The following is a 24,816-nucleotide window of genomic DNA, read 5'->3' on the forward strand; positions in this document are numbered from 1 at the left end:
GTCGCTTCAATGCAACAGCTGTTTCTTCAAAGTTATTTCCCAACCACTGACCGTTCTACCGCAAACAAATGACTGCGTCCTCTTTAAGAAAACAGGCGTGTCCGTCACAGGTATGAACAGAAATGTAGGAAGTAGCCAACAAGTGTTTTCGTCCTTACAGCACAAAACTAATATGTGGACAAAGGGACTATACAGAGGTAAGCCTATTATAATATAACCTATACTACATACTATATTTAAGATGTTTATGTTTGTTTGTTTATTAATCCAATGTAAACCGAACTAGATGTATAGCCAGCCAGCACAGTAACAATATGATAAAATGTCCACACAGCATTTATTGGAAAAAATATTCACACTATCCCAGCTACCGGAGAGAATATCTTTAGGGATTTTTAAAAATATACACACATGCATACATTTATTGTGTGCATGCATATATACACAAATATAAATATATAAATATATATATATATATATATATATATTTGTGTATGTATATATATATATTTGTATAGTGAAGGTTTTAATGCTTTAATCTCCCAGCAGACTGGCCTGACTGACGACATGAGACAACCTTTGCTCCTTATCAGCTTGTCGCTGGCAGGTAAAACAATTTGCACTGACAGTCACCTCTCTTCATGTCCCGCGTGCAAGGTTCAAACAGCTCACAAAAGTCTGTAAAGTCCAAAGAGTTTCGGCTGAGAGTGGGGGGAAAACAAGGCTGGGGAAAAGACACCGTGGTATTCCAGGCACGTTTTAAAACAACTGCATTTCAAGCAGAAAGCTCGCCTTTAACTGCTCTTAAACCTGCGCGGCTGCATTCCCGTCGGTGCTCCGACTGAGTGACGTGATGCCTTCAGGGCCTGCTTACAGGCTCAAACATCTGAGCTTTCATCTCGTGATTCAGAACGAACAGTGTCTTTTTTTTTTTCTCTTAATGGGAAGGGCGAGTCTACAGGTTTTGAAAACAATAATATGAACAATAGGACTACTAGTAGCATCGATACCTGGCTATTGTTTTGAAAACATGACATAAAAAAGCAAACGCCTGCATAAGTCCCAAGAAAGGCGAAGTTTGCTCTTGTTTCAGTTATTTTCATTTTAAAAAACAAAACAAAAATCTACATTTCCTTTTTTCTGTTTTTCTTGTTTTGTTTGTTTTAGATCTACTGGTTTCTTTTGTTTGTTTTTTTTTTAAAGAGAGAGGGAATGATTCTATGTATTTGTGAAATGTTTTTAAAGATTTATGAGTTCAGCAGGAAGTGAGCCCAGAAAAGGTTCAGAGGCAGAATAACGCGATTTTTCTACACCGGGTTTGTTGATAGTAGCAAAAAATATAAAATAATGCCAGCCCCACTTAGCGCCTTGTGTTTCCTGTTTGGGGAAAACCTTTTGCTCAAAAACAAAAAAGATCAGGCAACAAGCTTCTGAAAGCGAATTAGCGCCAGGAATGTAAATTATATTTTAATTTGTTCATTAACTAAGGGCTGTTCTTCATGCATGAGGGATAATTATTAAAGTAATAATCATCAACATTTTCATATGATTAAATATTCATTTTGCTGCTATCGGCAGCTGCTTCTACACAGTTCTCATTCAACCTACACTGCTCATGAAAGCACTTTTCCAGTTCTTGTGCCTGCGGTTTGGTGGATGCGTTTCTGATAAATTCTTTGGTAAACAAGAAGCTGTTTAGTTTACATCTCCAGAAATGTTGTTCAGCTGAAAGTGACTTAACGAGAAGGACTGTCAAAAGAAACCGCCACACCCACTGGAGCAACCCACAGATTTAAAGTGCAGCCTCTTTGGGTACAAGTTTGCAGGTGAAAGTTTTATCATCACTCCACTTTTGCTGCAATTGGCATGGCCTCTGGACTCTTTGCTGCAGTTCATTTCAGATTCATGTATCCAACTAAATCACTTTAATAGTGATTTATTAGACAGGCTTTACTTATTAAAGTCTAACTCTTAATGATGTCATAAATGCATCTTATTTTAGGTGCCCTTGTAAAAACGGCCTTGTAAAAATATTCCAACTGCACATGAAAGCATCAGCTCTGGGCTGCTTCACTCGTTATCATTTCTCACTTCTGACTCATTAGCCTTTATTCTGACTTTTTTTTTTTTAAGAAGACAACAAACCTAAAAGCCTAAAACACTTTTGTTGTCTTTAACAAATCAGCGGGGAAACCTGAATACAGGCCATTTCACTGATGTCATTTTATTCTCTGCTCTCCTGTGAAAATCATATAAAGGCAGTCCAGCGAGACTGATCAGGACCATATTGATTTATTCACTATAAATCATTGGCTCGTGTGTTGTCGCATAGAAGCTTTATATGCCAGTAAAAAAATAGACATTGAAAATTCAGCAGGGCTTTTCCAGCTTCAATCTGCAATACTAACACAAAACACACAGAGAGAGGAATGGTAGCTAAAGACAAAAGCACACATTTCCTTCTTTATTCCCATGCAGATTTCAAATTGACAAACATGCAAACAGCAGAAGAACTTAAATTAAGTTTTTCTTTGGAACTTAGTTGCTTAAAAAATCGCTTATGCACCACTGATTTTGTGAAGAGAAACAGCAAATATGATTATGACATGGCTTACAATAAGTCAGGCTAACAAAACACAAAATAGATGTTTAGTTTGGGATCACTTACAATCCAAAAATCATGGTGTGAAATCGATGAGGAAGGAAAGAGTGTGTACCTTACTAATGGGTTTTTACCCCCTGAGCCCACTGTGTGTATCTATAGATTCTCTCCTCTGCAGTGGTGAAAGATGTACTCAGATCCTTGGAGTAAAACTACAAATTTAAGAATCCTATGCTATTAGAAGTATTCCAAAACCCCATATAAGTGAAAATGCAGATGCTTTCTTTTCATTCTCAAAAACATGTGCATCTCTGTAACCTAAACATTTTTGTAAATACCATTTTTTTCAGTTTTCTTTATTATTATTTTAATTGAGAAATGTTACGTACTGTTTTATTCCATTCTGCTCCCAAAACAAAAATGCTCAGTGATGTGTCCCACACCTTTCCCCTTCTTATTCACCAATCTGCATTATTATATCGCTGTAACACAAACATGCAGACGCACACCAGACACTATGCTAGTACTTGCCTTAATTCTTCAGATTCAGCAAGCAGCTGGAAACATTCCTCAAAGATTTTGGTCCATATTGATATGATCACAAAGTTGCAGCAGATTTGTTGGTTGCACATCCGTGAGGCAAATTTCCTGATCTGCTGCAGAGGTGCTCTGTTAAATTGAGATCTGGTTATTTTAATACAGGGAACAAACTGTCATATTCTTGGAGATGATTTGAGCTTTTCGACATGTTAACCTCATCAGAAAATGGGTACGCTAGCAGCAATACTCAGGTCGGCTTTGACTCAGTTGGTGCTAAGGAGCCCCCGCATTACTACACAAACATCACCACCCTATTACAAAGAAGAACGGATCCATGCTTTTCTGTTGCTTCAGAAACTGTAGCTCGTTACATCAGTCAGTGTTTCTAATCTTCTGTTGTCAAGTTTGATGAGCCTGTGTGAATTACAGCCTCATTTTCCTGTTCTCAGCTGACAGGAGTTACATCCTCTGTGGTCTTCTGCCTCAAGATTTGACGTGTTGTGCATTCAGAGATGCTCTTCTGCATACCTTGGTTATAACGAGTCCTTATTTGAGTCACCGTTGCCTTCCTGTCAGCTCGAAGCAGCCTGACCATTTTCCTCTGACCTCTTGACATTAACAAGATATTTTTGCCCAGAAAACTGCTGCTGAGCAGATATTCTCTTCTTTTGGATAATTTTCTGTAAAGTTTAGAGATGGTTGTGTGGGGAAAATCCCAGCAGATCAACAGTTTCTGAAATATTCAGACCAGTGAGTCAAGCATCGACAACCATGCCATGTTAAAAGTCACTTAAATCACATCTTCTCCTGTGACGTTCAGTTTGAGCTTCAGCAGTTTGTCTTGACAGTGCTTACATGCCCAAATGCATTGTGTTGCTTCCATGTGATTGGCTGATTAGACATTTGTATTAATGAGCAGTTAAACAGCTGTACCTACTAAAGTGGGAGTGTATTTGCCCACGGGCTGTTAATAGCATTTTTAACTTTCAAGAGAATCCCCTCTTTTCAGTACTTGCTACTGTAACCAACACTAGATGCTTATTTTTCTTTCTTTTGTTGTTGTTGCTGTAAACAGAACAGAAACCAAATCCAGCTCAGACATACGTTTGACCAATTTTTCATAGTGAAAAATGACCTGAACATGACCCGTTCCCATGTGGGAGTATCTAAGTAATGTGGGCTGTTGCAGTGGATGGCCTTGCTTTCGCCTGGCTTTTTAGAGGGTGACTTTTCTTCCCAATAGTTAAACTGGCTCTCCATTTTCAGCTAGGCGGTTGTTTGAACTTTCTCCATCTGTCTCTGGTTTCGGTCGAAGCCACAGCTTCTCAAATGACACTATAATGCGTCACCATCAAAGTATGAGAACCGTTTTGCTGTTTATGTTGGTTTTAAATGAGTTGTTTGTTGAATGAACTGACGACTCATTATTGAGGAAAGAAGAAATAAAAAGGCCACACATTGATTTTATTCCTTAGTTTTTTCTAAGACTCTTTTGTCTAGACTCTTCTAATTTCTGCAGAAGGTCACAAAACAAAAACGCTGAGATGCACTGATTTAATTTAAAAAAATACACCGTATTTATGCTTATCTTTGCCTGGATTACCCTGAAATTTGATGTAAACAGTCATGTGTCCTCAGGTGCTATTATGATGATGGCTAATTTCACTATCTAGTATATTTATTTTTCGTGAAAACAGAATTACATTCCTATCAGGTTCTGCTGCACGTTGTTTGAAATATAAAATATTTCCTCCACCCTAAATTGAAATGATAAACATTGTAAGCACTGCATCTTTAATATCTCTCTTTTTTTGTTTGTTTGTTTAGTTCTCCTTCCCGTCGGTGTACTGGGTCAGAAACCAGTGGTGATCAATTTCCAGACAAACCCAGTGTTGTCTCAAACTGGTACTGATGTAGTGTTCACATTGCTGAACCTACCAAGTGTCCTGGTCATCACATGGTTTTATGAGAACGGGTCTTTGGGCGTGTGGACTGGAGAGACCTCAACGGTTGAACCACCATCGCAGTTCCAGGACAGGGTCTTCATCACTGCCAACACGCTCAGAATTGGAAGAGCCCAGCTCCGGGATGCAGGGAGCTACCAGGCAATGGTGGTTCCCACTTCTAGCACAAACCTGTCTGTGAACACCGGATCAGTACAGCTGAGAATGTTTGGTAAGAGATAAAGAAGTGCCCCTGTGAGTTGATTTAAGAGAGGGTTGGGAAGTGGGGTGGGAAGGGAAAGTGGAGGGCTTGTAGAGTGTGTGGGGGGAGAGAGGTTTTGAGGGAAGCGATAATGTTAGGGAGGAATACCAGGGAGTAAAAAGAGAAGAGGGAGGATTCGGGAAGTAAGAGAATTAGTCTGGGAGGTATAATGAAATTAGTGACCCATAGTAGGCGAGGTAAAATTAATGAAAAAAGAGGAGGGGATGAAGCCAGTGGCTCAGGGCTTTATGCTAATTAAAACTCATTCAATATGCAGCATTCATGCTCTTAGATGTTTGATATTATAGCGGTCTAAATGTAGCGTTGCATTTGCATACAGTACATACTGTATTTGCATTCATTTATATTCAGTACTGTAATGGAGCCCGAACAGCTGAGGGTCTCTCTTTATTTTCAGTCAGCTGCCCACGCTGCAGGGATGATGTACAGATTTTCTCAACCTTCTTACCACCAGTGCTAATAGGGTGCCAGAGAGACCGAATTGTTAGAGGCACTAGTCTATTATTGCTGAAAGGTCACATTCTCCAAACTCACCACAGCAAGTTCATGTCATGGAACAGGCCGAGTCCTTCTGCACGACTCTCAGCCTCCTACTTACTCGTTCATAGCTTCCTCTTGAAATGAAAGGCAGCCAAAATGCTAAAATATAAATCCTGCTGCTGATTCACAGGTGATCTGCAAAAACAGGAGTGATTAGAGTTATTTAGTAGTTGCTCGAATGTTTTTGTTTGTTTGCTGTAGCTGCTGCGGTTCTCTCTTAGTCACCGCTTCCTCCTCCTCCTCCTCCATCCGTATGCCCCCTCTTCTCCTTTTCCAATTATTTAACTTAGGCTGCTCGCCAAGAGGCATTTCGGGTACCACTCACACCGTCTGCCCCCTTATTCGCCATCTGTGCCTCTATCTGAACGGTGTCCCTTCTCAGCTCTCACTTGCTTTGATTACAACAAATTATCCTCAACAGATACATAAAGCTGCCCTCTATTGTTCTGTCACTCCAACTTTTGAAGTGAGCTCCCTCTTGTTCTCTTTCTCTCTCAAACACTCAGGCTCATACCTATAGTAGTCGGTAATTTTAAAATCTTTTTCTCGACATTTCTGCTTTTGCGGCTCTTTGGTAAAGTTTATTTTTCTTCCCATAGATGCCGTAGCCGGAGTGAGTTTGTCTGTGCCTTTAGTACCATTGGATGGGGGAAATGTGTCTCTGAGTTGTACATGGACTGCTGGGACGGAGATTACAGTCCAGTGGGGCAAAGGAGGCTCAACAGTCACTGCTGACTCCAGGATCACCATCTCCGGTGGCTCTCTCATCATTAACCCAGCCAGACGGAGTGATGCAGGGGAGTACACATGTACAGCCAGCAACCCTGTCAGTGCCCAAACTGCCACAAAGAGCCTCACTATCTACTGTGAGTTTGTAGTGATTAAGACAAGAGGAAGCTAATCTGCTGTAGCCACTGCAAATAGCAGTAGCTTATCTGCTTACCCCCATTGCACTGCATACAGTATGCTGAAGTGCACTCAGAGTGCACAGAACATTGTCCAAAAGCTTATTGTTGTGCTTCTGGCTTTGTCTCGAGCACATCAGTGATTCAGCAATTCTCATGTTACAACTGCTTTGCTTCTGATCGGTGTCCTCAAAGATCTAACGTGTATTTTTTGCGTGTCCGAAATAAATCCCATCCTCTGTAGCCACAGACGTATTCATCAACAGGGGCTGCTGTACTGTAGACTGATAACAGCTGGTAAAACTAAAAGTGCAGCTAATGATTACTTTCAATGTCACCTTATCTCTTGATTAATTTTTTTTTCTCCAATAATTATTCAGGCCATTTTTTCAATTTCAACTGGTGAACTGGGCAGTAATCAAAAACAGAAATCAACCATAAATCTGCAAAGCCTGCATGTGGGAAACTATAACAAGCAAATATTTACAATAGTTTCCATCTTTTTTTTAATTAATGCATTTCTTCAGTTTAAGCTGTGCTGACATCAGAGTTTACGGTAGTAGTTAATGTTTGCCCACTAACTGCATTCTTGGTGGTTCAGTCCTTTTGACACTGAACCTGCCAAAGTGTCCTTGGGAATACACGACGGTTTGAAACAACCTGGTTTTCAAGCATCATTTCGGAGAAATTCCATCCATATTTCCGATAAACAACATACACAATGTTTATTTGAGCCGTACTTGATTCGTACTAACTTATAATCATGTCTTAAGAAGAAAAATACAAAAGCGGCCACTTCAGTGAGTGAATTATACTGTGAGGCATGCAAGTCATGCAATACATGTAAAAATAACCTTTAGAGAGAACATTTTCTTATTTTTTCTTTATGGCAAAACTCCATTAGCTGAATAACTTGCAGTCAAGATTAAAGACAGTTCACCAGAGTGATTTATCTCGATGTCTTTAAAATAAAATTGACAAAATGATAACTCCTTTAGCTGAACATATAATCCGTGCCTTTGCTTTTTGAGATATAAGATTGTCCTCATTGTACTTGTGAAGTAAATCTTTCTGGTGCTGATAACTTTGCCCTCTAATAATCAACAAACCAGATGGCCCTGACACCCCTGTGCTGACCAAGGACACCCCGAAGCAGTGTGTCGGGGGAGGGGACGTGGTGGTGGGACAGACGACGCGTCTCACCTGTACGTCTAACTCGCTGCCTCCTGCGCTCTTCTCTTGGCAACTCGACGGACAGCCTATCACAAATAGCCAACCGGACAGCGGGGTGCTCACCATTCAGACTTCTTCGAAAAATCAGAGCGGCCGATACGCCTGCACGGCCAGAAACACCATCACTGGAAACACGTCAACCCAGAGCACAGTCTTTGCCGTCGTGGGTGAGTTATGGTGAACGCTGACCTCTCTCTGACTGATTATGATGACAGTTGGTTTTGGACTCCGTCCTCGTATCTGTCTTCACGACAGGAGAGGGACAGAAAGTATCCTGGGAGATTGATCTGCTGAGAATGCGGTCAAAGTCATTCAGTGAACCAGCCCGACGCATCCCTTTATTCTCACTTGTTTCCTCACCCACCTCTTTCTTTGCAATTACTTCATCATTCCTTTTTTAGAATCTTCACCTCCTCTTGTCTCATTTTTTTTCTTTGCCTCCTCTTGTTTGTCTGAGCCTCCAGACTCATTATCTTTATTAATTCTCCCCCCTGTGACACCATTCCTTCTATTTCAGACGTATGCTTCAGCGCAGGGGAAGTGGCGGGGATTGTGATTGGCTCTTTCCTGGGCATCGTAATTATCGTGCTCCTCATCGTGCTCATTTTCTTTCTTGTGCGAAGAAGGGAGGGTGAGTTCGTGTGTGTGTGTATGACCACAAACCTTGTGTTTGTCCACTTTTAAAAATTTTATTGTATATTTTTTGAAGCAAAACACTTTTCGTCACAGTCTTTATTAGCATCTTTACTTTAAAAGTAGTCCATTAATTTTTCCTTGCAATGTTGCAATGTTATTTGTTTTATTAAAGCATTAAGACAAAGGGAAACTGCGCTGGTTCCAAAGACCAACCCAAATCAAAGGCCTGTGGTAAGCCCCTGTAAAAATTTTAACTACAGATCTGATTTATTAATAATTCTTTTTTTGTTCTCATTCCATTTTTCCTTTTTCTGTGTCTTTCCATTAAGCCCCCAGATACACAGCCTAATGGTCGAAGGGATTTGGATCAAGGTCCCAACCCTCCCCTCTATCAACACAACTCTGACCGCTTATACAGAGCTGCACGCCAAAGCCTTGACAACCTGCAGACACTGCCGCCAAATGGGCTGCGTAACTCTGACACACGCCAACACAATGGCCATACGCACACAAATGGACTCCTACACAATGCTATTCAGAACACCAATTCATATCCACATAATGGCATTGACAACCCGGCTTTCGTGCAGACCGATGCTCAGAATACGAACACACTGCCAAACACACAGCAGCAAAATCCTAACATTCTCATACAGACCGGCCCTGCCCAGGGCGGCGGCCAGCCGCAGGCGGTTCATGTCAGCCTTAACGCGCTGCCGCAAACTACCCAGCCGAACAACAATGCACAGTTTCCCGCCATTCATGTCAATCTTAACTCGTATCCAACTGGTGGCCAACAGACACAGCAAGACATTTCTTTTCCCTTTACCAATGCAGCCAATAATAATGCTTCACAAATCCAACACAGACTGATGCCTGCAGGGCAGTCTAATCCCAGAATGCAAAGTGGCAGACCCTATCCTAGTGACCCCCAGGATGCTCAAGTAAACGCATATCAGCAAGGTCAACCAGGACTTATTCCGACTGGATACACACATTATAACAGTAATAACACTTCACAGAGGAATGCCAACACACAAACATACCAGGAACCAGAGTCTCACAGGAGGTCTGACAGGAACTCTGGAAGACAAGAGGCCACTCCTAGTTCCTCCCGTCGACAGATGTCTTGGGATTTCCTCAGAGGGACACCAGCGTATCCCAACGGCACGCAAAACAGAGGACAGACATCATCTGAGTACACCAGTGATGCTACAGACTATACCAGCCATGCTCCCATACGCGAAGGAAGAACAACAAACAGATCTCAGCCTCGAACTCAGAGACAAACTGCTCCCCGTAGCAGGACTCCACCCAGACAAGATGCATCATTAGCTGACAGACGCTCGCGGCACCACTCGGCTGATTTTCAGCAGGTACTCTCTGGCATTTTAACCCAGCATGAGTCCTCACAACGCACACAGAGAAGCCCCCACACACAAAGGGAAAGTGCTCAGCGAGACATCAGAGGTTCGCCTCGTAGCCAGTCTGCCCCCAGGCAGGAAGCCACTCACAGCAATAACCCCCAGGCACGGCCTCCCACTGCCTCTGTAGGCCACTCTGCTGTCTCACAAGGACCCACCATACAACAGGGACTGACTGCACCGCAGGGTGCGGACACAAGAGCTTTGGCTGATCCTAATCATCTTCAACAAGCACACATGGTTCAGCAAAGAAAAACAGCACCAATTCAAACAGCACCACAAGGCGTGGGTACACAGACACAGCCTGTCACACATGGTGCTGGTCAAGCTCCCCAAAGGGGCACTGCTCCAGCCCCATATCCCTCCACCCAGCAAAAACCCAGTAATCTAACCCAGGCTGCACTCAAAGCCCACACTGCAAGGGCTCAGACATTTCAAAATCGGAGACACCAGACCCAGGCTGCCCTGCTTCACCCCGGACCACAGACTCAAGCTCCAGCTGCTGGGAATCAGCACCCACCGACTCCTCCTCCTGTTATCCCCCTCAGAGAGTTTCAAACACTCCCTAAAGAGCGCAAACACCACAAATCCCCTGGTAGAGGCCCGGAGCCCCCAAGACCTCCAGTTAATATGCCAGTGGCTCAGCGACCCGATGCGCATCGCCATCACACCGTGATGCCTACCAACCATCATCACCAACCTCGGAATGGCCACATGCATGTCACCGCACACAGGCACGGCCACGCTCATGCTCATGGACATGGGCAGCCTGCCCACTTAGCTCACCAAAGGCAGGTGAGTGTGAGACACAGCACGATAGCTTGAAACCGCAGCCAACAGATGCCATATGTTTGATATTGCAGATTTCCAGCATGCGGCTCTGTCTCCGACGTGCACTTTTGTGCCTGTGTTGTCCTGCTTCCTGTGTACTTGCATTTATACGAGGCCTGCTCCTTCTTTCACTGTCTGCTCAACAGTTGCTGCCTCAGTCTTTTTTGAAAGATGCTTGACAGTCAGTCTTAAAAAGTGTTGCAATTTTTGGGTTGACAGTGTTTGTCAGTGCCGTAAAATTGTATTTAGTCTCGAGTGTTTGTGACATTGTGGCAGTTTTTAAAGTAGCATTGTGTGTCAGGTGTCCTGCTTTTTTTTTGGTGTATGTGTGTGTCACATTGGCAATGAAGGGCTTGTTGTGTGTCTCCAGCAACAGGCTCACAGAGGGAGACCAAGATGATGACAGATGTCAGCAAACTACACTCTGCAACTGTCCTGTGAACAAACAGCCGACAGACGGGATCCAATATACCACCAAGCAAGACTGACTGCACGGGGTTTAGCACTTTAAAAAGCTGTCAAACGCTGTCATAACTGACTCCTGAAATCAGTTTTTTTTTATGGAAAAAAAAATACGAAGACTGGGGTGAGAAATGTTTTCTGAAAAGATATTAGAAATTATCTTAAAGGAGGTTTGAGCTACCCTTTTTAAGGGGAAAAAAATTACACTTACTACAAAGCTCCATAATCAACAAACCTTTGGAAATACAATAACTGTGTCCCAGACCCAGTTATAGGACTGCTTTGTACTTCTGAAGCACAGGTCATGTATCACAATTTGCCAAGGGCCTGTTTTTTCTTTTTTTTAAAGTTCAGTGATCCATAGGACCTGAAGAAGTTCATGTCCTCTCATCTATTCATCAGCAGCACTAAACAACTAAACTGCCCAAATAAAATGCACACGAGGTAGCTGCGTGAATATCCGTGACTACCTGAGCCAATGATGACAAACAATAAATGAGAAAGGACCCTGCACAAGATGGACTCGGCCCCTGGGAGCAGTCATGAATGATGAAATTAGCAGCAGGGGTGGTCTTGATTTACTTGGAGCTATTTATTTCGTGCCTTCTGTTTACAGATGCCTCTTATGACACTTCTCAATTAAAGGGATTCGCTCCAGTGGTGCTGGGAAATAATGCTGTGCTTACTATGAGGGGGATCCCCCCCAAATGGATGGGCGCCTATTAATTAAATGCTTTTATGTGACTTAAATGACTTGGAAAATAATCATACCCGTGCACGAATGAGGTCAGCACACACAAAAAAAAAAAACCTGAGCCGCCGCACTTTCTGCTGAGAAAGCAGTGTAACAATTTACGGGTTGGTAGACGGCTCATTAAAAATGAAAGATTGTCGTTATTAGCTTTATTAGGTATTTATGCTTTTTTTTCTTTTTTAAACTCAGGGTATAATTTTATATTGATGATAAGTTGCACTAATTGATATCGGTGGTGTTGTTTCGTATGTGTTATTTAATACCGATATAGTTCTCTGTTTCTCCTAACAGAACCAACAGCTCGGGCACTGTGTTGCACCAAATGTGTAACAAAAAGTTGGAAATGAATTGTGTCACATACATTTTGTGCTGGCTAAAAGTTCAAAGGGTTTAAAATGTCACATCACGAGCCTCCAGCAAAACCATTTACCGCTAGTATGCATCTGTTGCGAGATTTTTTTTTTTAAAACAGGGCATGTGTTTGTGACCTTTTTATTATTATTAGCAGACAAAAAGTGGATATGTCAATCAAAGCCTCAGGTTAAGAAATTGAAAAGTCTCTTTTCTTCCCCTGGAACTTATTTGGCATTAAGAATACAAATCACAGAATATCCCCAACTCTGTTCTTTAATATTGAAATGAATAAGCTCAGCGTTTGAAACCAACATGAAAAACTACGCAGCGCATATGGAAGCTCCAACCAGACATCTGGAGCACCATAATTCCTTTGGTTCTTGTTTTGGAAAATGAATGCTTGTAAACAGTTCATACAGATGTTCCAAGTGAGATGATAAAAGTACAGTATTTATCAGGAGAAGAATTTGTATATATTTGGGATTAATGAACAGATTTGTATTTTTATTTTATCAATAAAAATAAAGATATTTTGCTACTGCGTTTGTCATCTCACTGCCATCGCGCTAGACAACACTTGGACTGTTCACAGCCAAATGCACCCTCACAAACACATGAGGATTTTGGATTTCCAGTGCAAAAATACCTCCAGTATGCATGCATGTTGACAGTAAGTCAATCCATATAAGCGCCTATTTATTCTGGTGTTCTTCTGTATCACAGAGCTGTTTGCAGTCTAGCCATATTTCTGCTCACTGTGTCTATAGTGCTAATTATTCATGGCGCCTGTGTATACCGAGTGCTGTTGTTGATTCTGCTCAGATAAATCTGTTCCTTCGGCTTGCTGTGGAGGTGCGGAGTGTGTGTTTGGATCACAGCTCCATCAGTCTCCCAATCCCCTGCTCCCACTTGTACGTCACCTCTGATGAACAGGCCTGCTGCTCACTATTGGAGACACTTCACGGTAGTCTAGCACTGTAATGAGTGGAGATGGAGTGCATTTGAGTACCTGGTACCAGAATAGGTTACACCACTGCCTACCGGTTCCAGATGAAAGCTGTGATTTATGAAAAGTTTGGAGCAGTTTTACAAATGAAGTACTTTGTATACTATGCTACCCCTGCTATCTTTGGAGGGATGTGTGCTGTTTATTTCCTAAACAGCTCAACGGAAATTGCAAGACATTCTGGAGTCTTCGAAAACGCAGCACAGTAAACCTCAAAAGCTTATGTCGCCACCTTCCCTGGGCCAATTTGCATGTAAATCTGCTCGTGTTGTTTTAGTATACTGATTTAAAGTGATTTACTGTGACTGCCGCAAGTAATTGTAATTGTTTACGCATGCCTTTGGTGGCATAAATTAAAGGAAAACATAGCTCAAGTGCTGTGTGTGCAAAGAGGGCATTTTTCTGTATTGACGAATGCTCGTTGTGGAGTGTGTCAAATTGCAGCAGCGAGCTTTCCTGACTCAAGTGTGTAGAGAGCCAGTGTTGATTTTACTCAGGAGACTGCAGTAGATTTGCCCAGAAAACCTTAATGCCACAAGATGGCCAATATCATCCTAATCCAATCTTAATTTAAATTCAGCGCAGCTCAGCTTGCATGCATATTTTTTGTATATTTGATGACATTTTATAGTTTGGAAATAACAGGGGAATGGCCATAAAGCCCAGACCATATTTAGTTCAATTAAGGAACCTCTCAGAGTGAATAAAAATTGATGATACCTCCTTTCTTTTGTTCACAGCATTGATGGTGATTTATTCCAGCACAACGCGAAAGAAAGAAGCCAGGTACGGCAGTCCTCATAAGATCGTATGATCATTGAGATGAGCTGCAAAGCCCGTTGAGATCAATGCTGTTCATCCCTCTCAAAGTGTCCTTGGGCAAAACACTGAACCCCTGCTGCTGTGCGCTGACCCCTTCGGTGAAACAGCATGTGAATATGAGTGTCAGAGGAATACGAAATGAAACAAATTTATGATTAAACTTTGCACACAGGATAACTGAAAAAGACTATGAGTCTAAATTTATGACTCTAGACTGTCCCACAGTCATCTATCCTTGGAAAATGTCCTTGACCAGGACAGTGAATCCCCAGCAGTTCACTAGCTGTAAATTGCTCTAGACGGGAGCGTCTAAAATGTAAATCATAAGTCAAAACTGCACTGTGTCAACTACAGACTCCATGCCTCCACCTAACCCACAAGGGGGAGCCATGTGAGAAGTTTTTTTTTTCACTTTCACTATTGATCGCTTTCTACCACTTTTCTTCCTCCTCAAGGCCTTCGCCATCTGTGCAACTGTGACAATGTGTGCTGAAATTAAATGCAAGCCAAAGGCAAAGTAATTTTTGTCTGTGGTCCAGCTAAGAAAATTAAAACACAATAAAAAAAAATAGCTTAATATGCAGCATTAGGAATATCCTTAATTGTCACAGACTTGTTTACAGAAGTATAAGTGTGCCTGCTGCCTTCTGGGATACATATCAAATACAATAACTTCACAGACTTTTGTGTACCAGCGTAATCTTTAGTTTAATCAATTGAGCATATCGTGCTGTGTTTAATATTTTCGCCATGCTTTTGCTATCAAATAAAGGCAGATTGTTTTATTGATATTTTCACAGCAACGTAAATCCAAAACAAGCCTGAATCATTGTAGAAATTATGTATCTTAAAACCTATTCAACAAATCTTCTGTGGCATAAACAGACAGCAATGAAAAAAAATCTATTTGTCGTGAATACTCTTCTATAAGAAGACAGACACATTCATGGACACTTCCCTTTTTTGAAGCAGAAGTTTCAGCGTAGAAATAACCTATAGTTTAGAGCTTTACCTTAAAAGTTCATTAGAGATGCTGAGAATAGTGCATGGGTTATGAAACTGAACATAAATGTCACCATCTGCTAGGATGATACCAAACTTAACGTGTACAACATTTTCAAATGAAACGGAAGTTCTTTGTATGCAAGCTGCAACCAGGAATGGGAGGTACCCAGAAGTAAGTGCACATTCATCTTTGGTGTTCAGAAAAAGCAGATTCTTCGAGTTGTTGTGCAGATAGTTCTCATAATTAAGTTGTGAAAAATCCAACATCAGCAGAAAAAAAGAAAGATGATTGTGCAAAACTGAGCAGATGCGCAACTCAGTAAAACTACTTGTGAGCCAAGAACAGTGAAACATGCAGCACTGCAGATACTTGCTAGAGAGAGAGCTCTTTAACACAATGCTTTTTGATCCATATAATTTGTATTTAAAAACCTTTCCAATCATTTTCTAGGCACAAACGCTCCCTGAAAACATACTTCTAGGTGGAATTATGTCTTCATCGCAGCGAAGAGTGGCTTGAAATGTTAGAAATTAGAGTATTTCTCTATTGTTTTGGCACTTTTCTTGAAAGATTTTTGAAGTCATTGGCTACGTGCAGCAAAATATTAGAAAAGATAAGCTGCAACCTTTAATTCATGTGTCAAAATTGAGTCTTATGTTACTGAATAACTAACCAAACTAAAAAAAAAGTATTTTTGAGACTGTGTGAACCATGGTGTTCATAATGTTCAGATATTTTTTTCAGAGTGACTTTTGTCCCACATGTTCTCTCTGGCAGTGAATAGCTGCCATATCAGACTATTATTTTTCTGAGAATTTTTTTGTTTGAGAATGCTAATGTGATCTACACTGAATGCTCTTCAGAGGCCCATTTTAGGAGACAAAGTGTTATTTCCTGCTTTGTAAACAATGCACACTTGCCTAACGAGGAGGCTAATGAGAATGTTCATACAACACAGGATAATGCCAGAAATAAAAAGAAAATGCACAAAACACTGCATGGAACAAAAGTGTCTAGATCAACTATATTTTGACAGTTAGATGTTGTTTTCTGCATGTGATTGCTTATATTTTGCAGAGTAAAACTATCACGCTGTGGCCAGCATCAGGGATCATCTGAGAACTGAGCCAAAGCAAGTGAGAAAAACTGTAAAGCAAGGCTGACTCTATATATATAATGGCCACAAGTGACATTTGCAGAGGAAAAAGTAAATGCCAAAATGTAGTGAGCACAAGCAGAAAGTAGTCATAAAGTTAGTGAACAGAGTCAGAACAGAAGTTTGCACATGATTTCAAATACATGAACTTTGAGCAAGTTCAACTTTAAGAGAAAGGTTGTGATATTTCTTCTTTCTGAAGAAGTGTCATTCAAAGTATGAGGAAATATATGCAGTAAAATAACACAGATCTTAAAATAGTTCAAATTCAGACATCCAAGCATACCAGGTGGCGGTGATGGGGACCAGATGATGAATGTGGAGGTAAACCTGCAGCCACAGCGTTCACAGAAGTTTTGTTTTTCTTTCTGCCGTTCTCCACGTTGCACAGTTTATCATGGGATGAGCTGTAAAAATAGAACTCGGAGACTTTGCGTTTTTCTAGCAGATCACTCTAGCCAACTCCTTTGAAAACCAGTGTGAGGTAGGGTGCAGTAAGCCTGTATTGCAATAGCAGCGTAATTAAATACAGCAGAGCGGTCTCATTTCCAACTTGTCACACAGCTAACGCAGACTAAGAATAGTGGTTCAACACTTGGCAGGAAAACTCTTGTCTTCCAGGTGGAAGTCCAGAGACTTTAGAGTCTTTATAGTAATTTTCAGAAACTATGTTAAGGTAATACTAGTGCTTTGAAATGACAGCAAAAAAAGGTCCTGACTATGACTTTGTGTGTGACAATTTGGGAGTAAAAATGTGTTCATCAAGCACGGAAAGTAAAGTCCCACATACCTTTAATCAAAGGGCTGTCAGTGGAGCTTTAAATACCCCACAGAACAGATCCTTCACTTGGTTACTGTGTTTGCATGCTACCAGCTGGATGGACTGCATTCTCCTGGACTGGTTTATGCCACTGCCCTACTTTTCTTGTGACTACAAAGCATGAGTTGCAAACACAACCACAAACAGGCCCTCCCTGTTAACCGGATGCCAGGAAGTCTTTAGACTTTGTTTCTTTACGTGGTTATTTATGCCTGACCAGTATAAAAGCAATGGGGATTGTTCATATCGTCTTATCAAAGAGTCTTGTTATAATGTACAGTATGTACTCAAGGAAAGGTACTTCACAGCTGCACTGTGTGATATGCTGCTATATCAGTTCACGTGTTGGCAGGGAACAATAAAATAAAGAACCTGCTGAACACACAAGCTTAATGATGCCACCGTTCTCAAGTTTGTCGCCACCGAGTTTGTATCCTCTATAGTTTTACAGCATGTTAACAATCAGACTCTTATGTACATGTATATATATTCTTGTTAAAAACAGCATGTTATTTGATATGGATGTGTTGACCTACTTATTTGGGCTCGGCAGAAGCAGTGACTACTTTTAAACTCTAAATATATCTTTTACACCCACAGTAGGAACCGAGACTGGTCTTGAGTGACAGATTAGTCAGCTGCAATAAATGTATCTGTGTTCCAGTAATTAATTATATATTTCTGACGGCAGTGTGCAGAAAGTCGAGGGCGATTTGTTGGCAAAGACCTTAGTCACAATTTTAATCTTAAAAGGCTTTTAGTTATTAAAGAAAACAATACAAAATGTTAATGATAACATTATTCAAGTATTTTCTTAAAAGGTTTTTATATTGATTTGAACACCAAATAAATAAAAAAGACAGAAACAGTGAAGTAGGGATCCAGTTTTACTAGGGGGACATGTTGATTTAGATAAAGTAATAAAACATGGCTACAGGTTACAATGGAGAAAAATCAATAGTGCTTTTAAATTAGCCTACATCTTACCAGTTGTTTGATATGCACCACAGCATACGTCAGTGATGAAACACACTGCACTGGAAAGAAGTATAATAGTGTTTTAACAGTTGGCTTGGCAACAGAAGAAAGGACATCACACTAGGGTGATACCAGTAGCAATTACTCTTAGTTCAATACAACTCAACCCCTGAATACTACTAATCTTAACCAAGAGAAAAAGAAAATAGGTTAGGCCACACAAATGTAGGAGTCAGTGTAAACACCATGTTACTACTTAAAGACAAAGACAAAGCATAAGCTTGTAGTGCCAAATCAAATTGTTATGCTAGCCAGGATAACCGGGGTTCTCAAGAATCCAATGGCTTCCTAGTAGAAACTACAGCAAATCAAATTACTAACCACCTACATTACATGTGACACATTGAAAGTAGAGAACAAAGGGCAGCGAATGCCTTCACATGCCGAGGTTCTAATGCTTGATTTATGGTACCACGGTTGTATCTGTTTACGACAGTATTTGAATATGAAGAGCGTCTGGAGAGGGGTTTTCAACCTACTGTGGAAATAAAAGAAAATATATCATTGCTAACATGGCTTTTATCAGTGGCATTTTATTAAAACTTTTATTAAATGTGTAGTCATCAGTGTTGGGTAAGTTACTTTAAAATAGTAACTTAGTTACATTACTAGTTACTTCTATCAAAAGTAACTCAGTTACTTCAAGTTACTCGTTACTTTCAAAGTAACTAGTTACTAGGGAAAGTAACTTTGGTTTTACTCAGAATTCTCTTGTTAATGTGTTGCTTCCATAACTTTGCCAGTCTTCTAGCTTGCTTACTTGCCAAGTGCACTGTGCCACCTGCCAATAGAAAGGAAAAGATAATGTGCATATTTCCACGAGAGAAATCCCACACCCGGACCATCATTGACCGCTGCCATGATTCTAGCCTACGTCACAGCATCATGTGCGCCTTTTACATCCAACACAAAAACTGCAGTCGTGGTGCTTTGATTGTACTCAGAACTCGGAAATTCTGCCTTCTGAATAGGAAGATGTAGGTAACACCAGACTGCATACAGGGCTGGACTGGGACAAAAAATCGGCCCGGGCATTTTGACTAGAGACTGGCCCACCATTATAGGAAAAATCATAAAGCCTTTGAATGAAAACAAACACTGTTGTGACAGTGATGTACACTGTTTTGATGGTATATTTGCATCAATCTATGAATCGTTTGTTCGCAAGATTCAGATAATTATTTTTTAAAAGCTAGACATTTTAAATTAGAATAAGAAAGAAAAGTATTTCTTTGTGCCCACCTTTCCCTGTTAATGCCCTACCTGGACCCCTGGCAAAACTTTGCTAGATCCGCACCTGCACAATTACCAGCTGTCAGCTACCTAAAAAAGGATCCTGGGGTTATCTGTCTCTCAGAAACAGTTCATAATTTCCCTTCAACTCATTCATGTCACCTAAAAGGTAAACCTGTTTCTCCATCACCTGCTCAGCTCTGATGATTCAGTAAGGACATCTCCTGGTTTCATCTTCATGTTTCCCTCTCACCAGATAACCAAACCGACATCATGACCAGCAGCTTTTTTGCAGCTGTGGCTCCAGCAAACATCAGCTGATACTAGAAATTAATATGAAATAAATTCTAACAACAGCTGATCAAGCTTAAACGTGCTGCTGTTGTTTAACGTGACATCCGCTGGTTTCCTCTTTCTGGCGCAAAGTGGGCGATAAACAAACAAGAGAGCCGATCAGCTGATCATTGATCAGTTTTCATGATTGAAGTAGAAACGGGAGAGGGAGGGGGGAGAATGAAAGAAGAAGAGGCAGCTGTGCAGCAAACACACAGAATAACTCCAGCTTTGTGTCTTTTTCATTGTAGCTGAATTACGGGACAAACTGTTCCTTTTCATCTCAATAAGAAACGCGTAATATTTTGTCTGAATACCAGACGGGACGGTTGGCAACTCTAATAACTTATGAACAAAATAAAGTTCAACATCATTAACTTCATAGCACCCACCCAGCTGTATAGAAACTCCGTCATGCTAGCTAGTACGCAGTACGGAAAAAGTCAGCACAACGAAAATAAACTCCACCTAAACTTGGTTTATATCTGACCCAGATAGACTGCAGGTCATAACTTCTTACCTGAAGTTCAGTTCACACTTGGACCGGCGGCCGCCTCGGGTCTCTTTTCCTTCTACGTCCCCTTTCCCTCATCCACCTGCTGGCCTCCACCACTTGCTAATGTTACAGAATCTGTGGAAGCTCCACGATAGCCACCACACGAAGTAACGAGTAACGACCCTATCTAAATCCTAGTAACGACTAACGCGTTCCTGGTTTTGGCATAATAACTAGTTACCGTGCTCGTTACCACAATAGTAACGTAGTTACTGTAACGCGTTACTTAATAACGCGTTAGTCCCAACACTGGTAGTCATAGTAGTCATTTTATACAGACATTGCAAATATGCTCATGAAGAGTTGGCGCTCAGTCCTATTTAAGGTCATAAGCTTCGTCTGGCGTGAGTGCTCAGGCCAACATATTGTGTAAGTGACTGAGAGCGCAGGAAGGCCAATGCAAACAAGCTTACAGACACAAATAAGAGTAGATGAAGTTCTAGTTTAGAGGTGAGATATATATTTAGCTTGTAACTGCATTTGCGCCTACTTAGCAACAGTTCGGACAGAATGTGTATATATATATATATATATATATATATATATATATATATATATATATATATATATATATGTTGCTGATAACGGAAACTTGTCTAACTGTTACTAACTGTAACTAATGCATGTTATATTATTTGCTGATGCGAGAAGGGGCTGAACCCTGACATATCAAAACCATTTTGAAGTGTGCTTTCGAGCGGATATCTATGCTGATGATGCCACGGTGTACATCTCCCACGCGTGTGTTTAATAAAATCATTGTTTGACTGAACTCATCTGGACCAGTATTTGTTTGTTCTCATCCTCATATAAAAGAATTCGGGAAACTACACAAAAGTGGTCGTGTGCAGTTCTCTAAAACCCCAACAGAAGGTGTCCCAACTGTGCGTCGGCTGATTGGGTAACAGGTGGGCTGGAACGGAGAAGGAAGACAGGCTTCTTCGGTTCTGGAGTTCACCTGGAATCGGAGAAGTGTGAAAAATATGGGATGAAAAGCACAGACAGTGGCTGCAGTAGACACTTGGAAACTAAACATTTGGTTTCACTTCAGTTCTTTGAAAAAGTTTGCTTTTTGCTGTGGCTGCCTGATGGACTAGCAGCAGAAAGAGAGGCCTACAGACTAGTTTACCACATACTTTGGACACTGCCACCATCTGGCAACAGACACTCTCTGCAAGTAGACCGGCTGTCCGTAGCTCCCTGCAGTCTGCTAATGCACTGCCAATGGAGAACCATGTCAAGCCCAAAACTGACTAGGACTCAACCACTTTTTGTCAGCATTCCTGGGCATCTCAACACTCACATACTTACTTAGCCAGGCAAGCTCTAAAAGGAGAAATATACCTAATGTGGCAACATCAGCATGACCCTGCTAGCTAACACAGCTCCAGGGCTCACCTTCAAACTGCATCCCAGAGGAGCTCTCATTAGGTTACAGCTTGCTCTCTCACCCTCTATCTTTCTTCATCCTTCACACAGGACTCTTTTCTACCTTGATAGCAAAGAGTGTTAATCCACATCTACACTGGAGGGAATAATTATGTGATAACCTGCTAAATTTGCAAAACTGATTTGCATGCATTGAGTAAAATTTGAACGCTTAGCAAAACATGACTTAGAATTTGTTGGCTAGCACAGAACTTGATGAACATGGTGCAACATCATCATCTACACAGATGTAAATTCTGGGGCTAACAATTGTATACACACAAAGGAATAATTTTTAACCAGACTAGAGCACCAAGTTCACCAAGACTACTCCAGGATGGCGTATCAATATGTACCACAGCCATAAGGTTTGCTTTTTGTCCCAGCACAGTCTCGAGAGCGTGGTGGAGATTCCAGGAGACACGCAGTTACTCTAGGAGATATGGGCTAGGCCTCAAATGTTCTTTAACACCACAAAAAGGATCAGTATCTGCTCCTTTGTGCAAGGAGGAACAGGATGAACATGGCCAGAGAGCTACAAAATGACCAAACAATCAAAAACAGACTTCATGATGGTGGCCTCAGGGACCAAAGTCCTCTATTGGGCCCTGTGTTCACTGCCCAGCACTTTGGAGCCCGATTGGTATTTGCAATAGAATACCAGAGTTGTCAGGTCAGCCACTGCCACCATGTATTTTTTAGAGATGGACAGCAGGTTCACCCTGAGTACATGTGAAAGATGTGAAAGGGTCTGGAGAAGCAGTGTAGAACATTATGTTGCCTATAACATTGTTCAACAGACAGGTTTGAGGGTGGGTCAGTGATGGTCTTGGGAGGCAGGTCACTGAAGGTATGACTTCTACAGGCTTGGTAACATCCCCCTGTAATTCAGTGTAGGGAGGAAATCCTTGGACTCCCTGTGAGACCCTACCCCAGTGGGTCCTGGGTTACTCCTGATGCACAACAATGTTTGTCCTCATGTGGAAATTCCTGGCTGATGAAGGCCCCTCCACACTCACCTGACCTAAATCTAACACCTCTGTAACATTATGGTTCAGCCCATCCAAGGCTGACAGGTTGGAGCTCAGAGTGTCCAGGACCTCAGTGATGCCCTGGTTCAGATCTGGGAGGAGATCCTCCAGAACACCATCTGTTCTCTCATTATGAGCAGGTCCCGATATTATCAGGGATAGCCTGCCGCATCATTTTTCCCCTTTGATTTTCGGGATGTCTTTGAAATTTGCTCTCTGAAGGTTGATAATTTCTCTTCTCATCAAATGATATAGCATCCATTCATTCCTGACACATTAGTTAGTCCGTATCAGTACAGATATCCAGGAGGATTTTTGCCCCACTGAGATGTGATGTGTTTTTTAAGAGTTCCTTTAATTTTTTGTATAGTCAATTACTGTCAGCCTCAAGGACCTCCCAAAGACAAAGAACAGTTGCTAAGTTATCATGCAGGTGAAAATGATCAAAACCTAAATGTTTTGAAGGGGACCTACAGTTTAATGGTTCCAACTGCTTATTTTATTCTTGACCTATAAGAAAACAACAAAACAGGTCACAGAAAAAAAAAGGAAAAAAGATTTATAAAAATTAGCAGACCCCAAGATAAGTGCACACACACACACCAATCAATATATGAGAGCAGTGCAGGTGGTGTGGTGGACTCTATTGATTGCTTTGGTCTTGCGTCAAAATGATCTTGGTTTTCATGTTCAATAATTAGTTTTTCCAGACTAAGTTAATCACAGACATGACTTCTGCAAACCCATGACTGGCTTTTGTTATTTGTTGTGGGATTTCAAACTAAACGTTTAATCAGAAAAACAACCCACACTGAAAATCAACACTGGCTACACATGTTGTGAGTAGCAGTTTGTTTCAGTTTATTCTGCCTCGACTTTGTGTTGCAAAAAAAGTGAAGTCCCGGGGAATCTCGTAATATCTCTGCCCCTTTAAAATGCCACTGCGGTGCCATGTGACCTCACATTAAGCAAGCCTCTGGGGGAGTTAACAGTGACATTTACAATTTTTTGGCAGGCTTCACGTTTATAAAATTGCTCTCTATCATATATATTTGAACTGCTTTTGATAAGGACATTGTAATGTATGGTGAAGGTCTCAATGAAGTGACATTTTTCTGACCTACAAAAAGTTCTGTTGTTCTATCAGCCTTCAAAGAGGACGCTGAATAAGGAGCGCTTAAAAGCCAGGAAAACTGTTATATGTTTTATTTATCTTAAATTCTGCAGGGCATGCTTACAGGCCTCAAAGCCTAGTTTCTTTTAGTGGTCAATATGTAATATGTATAAGAGATGAAATTGTTTATTTAGCATGGCAGTGCATTTTCCATGTGGATGCTTCAATTAGGAGTAATTAGTCCAGTTATGTTAAGCTGCTATAATCAATATTTCAATGTTAGATGCCCTGAAAGCACATTTTCTAGTGAATGTTATGTTTTCTGTGTAAGTGAAAATAGATGTTCCTCCTTCTAGGAATGGGCATCTCCAGCTAAAATGGGTTTCCATTTTCGCTAGTTTGGACTATTTTTAGGAGATTTACCCCAAATGGATCTCAAATGACTGCAAATAGCTGTGGCAGAATTTTGACCTCGTAGAGTTTATGTTGACCCTCATTTTTGTAGGTTTTGAAGGAATTTCACTCAAGACTTTTTGATACCATAGGGATCTTTGGCTATACGTGTTTCTTCAGTTTACATATTTTAAATCCCCCCAAAACAAAGAAACAGAGAAAATATATGTTTTATGTCAGAAAGCACTCAAATCTTTGGGGATCATACCTGTCATAGAGTGGCTTGTGGGTTACACCCTGGACAAAAGACAAAAAAATCCGTTGCAGGGCTGACACACTGACGCAGTCAACCGTTCACGCTCTCATTCACACC

The 24,816-nt window shown here is 41.1% G+C and overlaps 1 protein-coding gene across 2 annotated transcripts; it reads left to right on the forward strand.

The window, feature by feature from the left end:
* The first annotated feature begins 88 nt into the window (after positions 1–88).
* Positions 89–12,611, forward strand: LOC146508656 (uncharacterized). 2 transcript variants are annotated; one of them, XM_085176627.1, is made up of 9 exons: positions 89–197; positions 550–607; positions 4,970–5,317; positions 6,508–6,774; positions 7,926–8,213; positions 8,564–8,677; positions 8,855–8,913; positions 9,012–10,901; positions 11,308–12,611. In XM_085176627.1, the coding sequence occupies exons 2-9, from the start codon at positions 568–570 to the stop codon at positions 11,335–11,337; spliced, it is 3,036 nt and encodes a 1,011-aa protein (XP_085032753.1). In that variant the 5' UTR covers positions 89–197; positions 550–567; the 3' UTR covers positions 11,338–12,611. The 2 variants fall into 2 exon arrangements, with proteins under 2 accessions (XP_085032753.1, XP_085032754.1); XM_085176628.1 differs by having other exon boundaries at positions 90–197; positions 547–607.
* The last annotated feature ends 12,205 nt before the right edge of the window (positions 12,612–24,816 follow it).

The sequence above is a fragment of the Neolamprologus multifasciatus genome, chromosome 11 (assembly GCF_963576455.1).
Source record: "Neolamprologus multifasciatus chromosome 11, fNeoMul1.2, whole genome shotgun sequence".
Classification (NCBI taxonomy): domain Eukaryota; kingdom Metazoa; phylum Chordata; class Actinopteri; order Cichliformes; family Cichlidae; genus Neolamprologus; species Neolamprologus multifasciatus.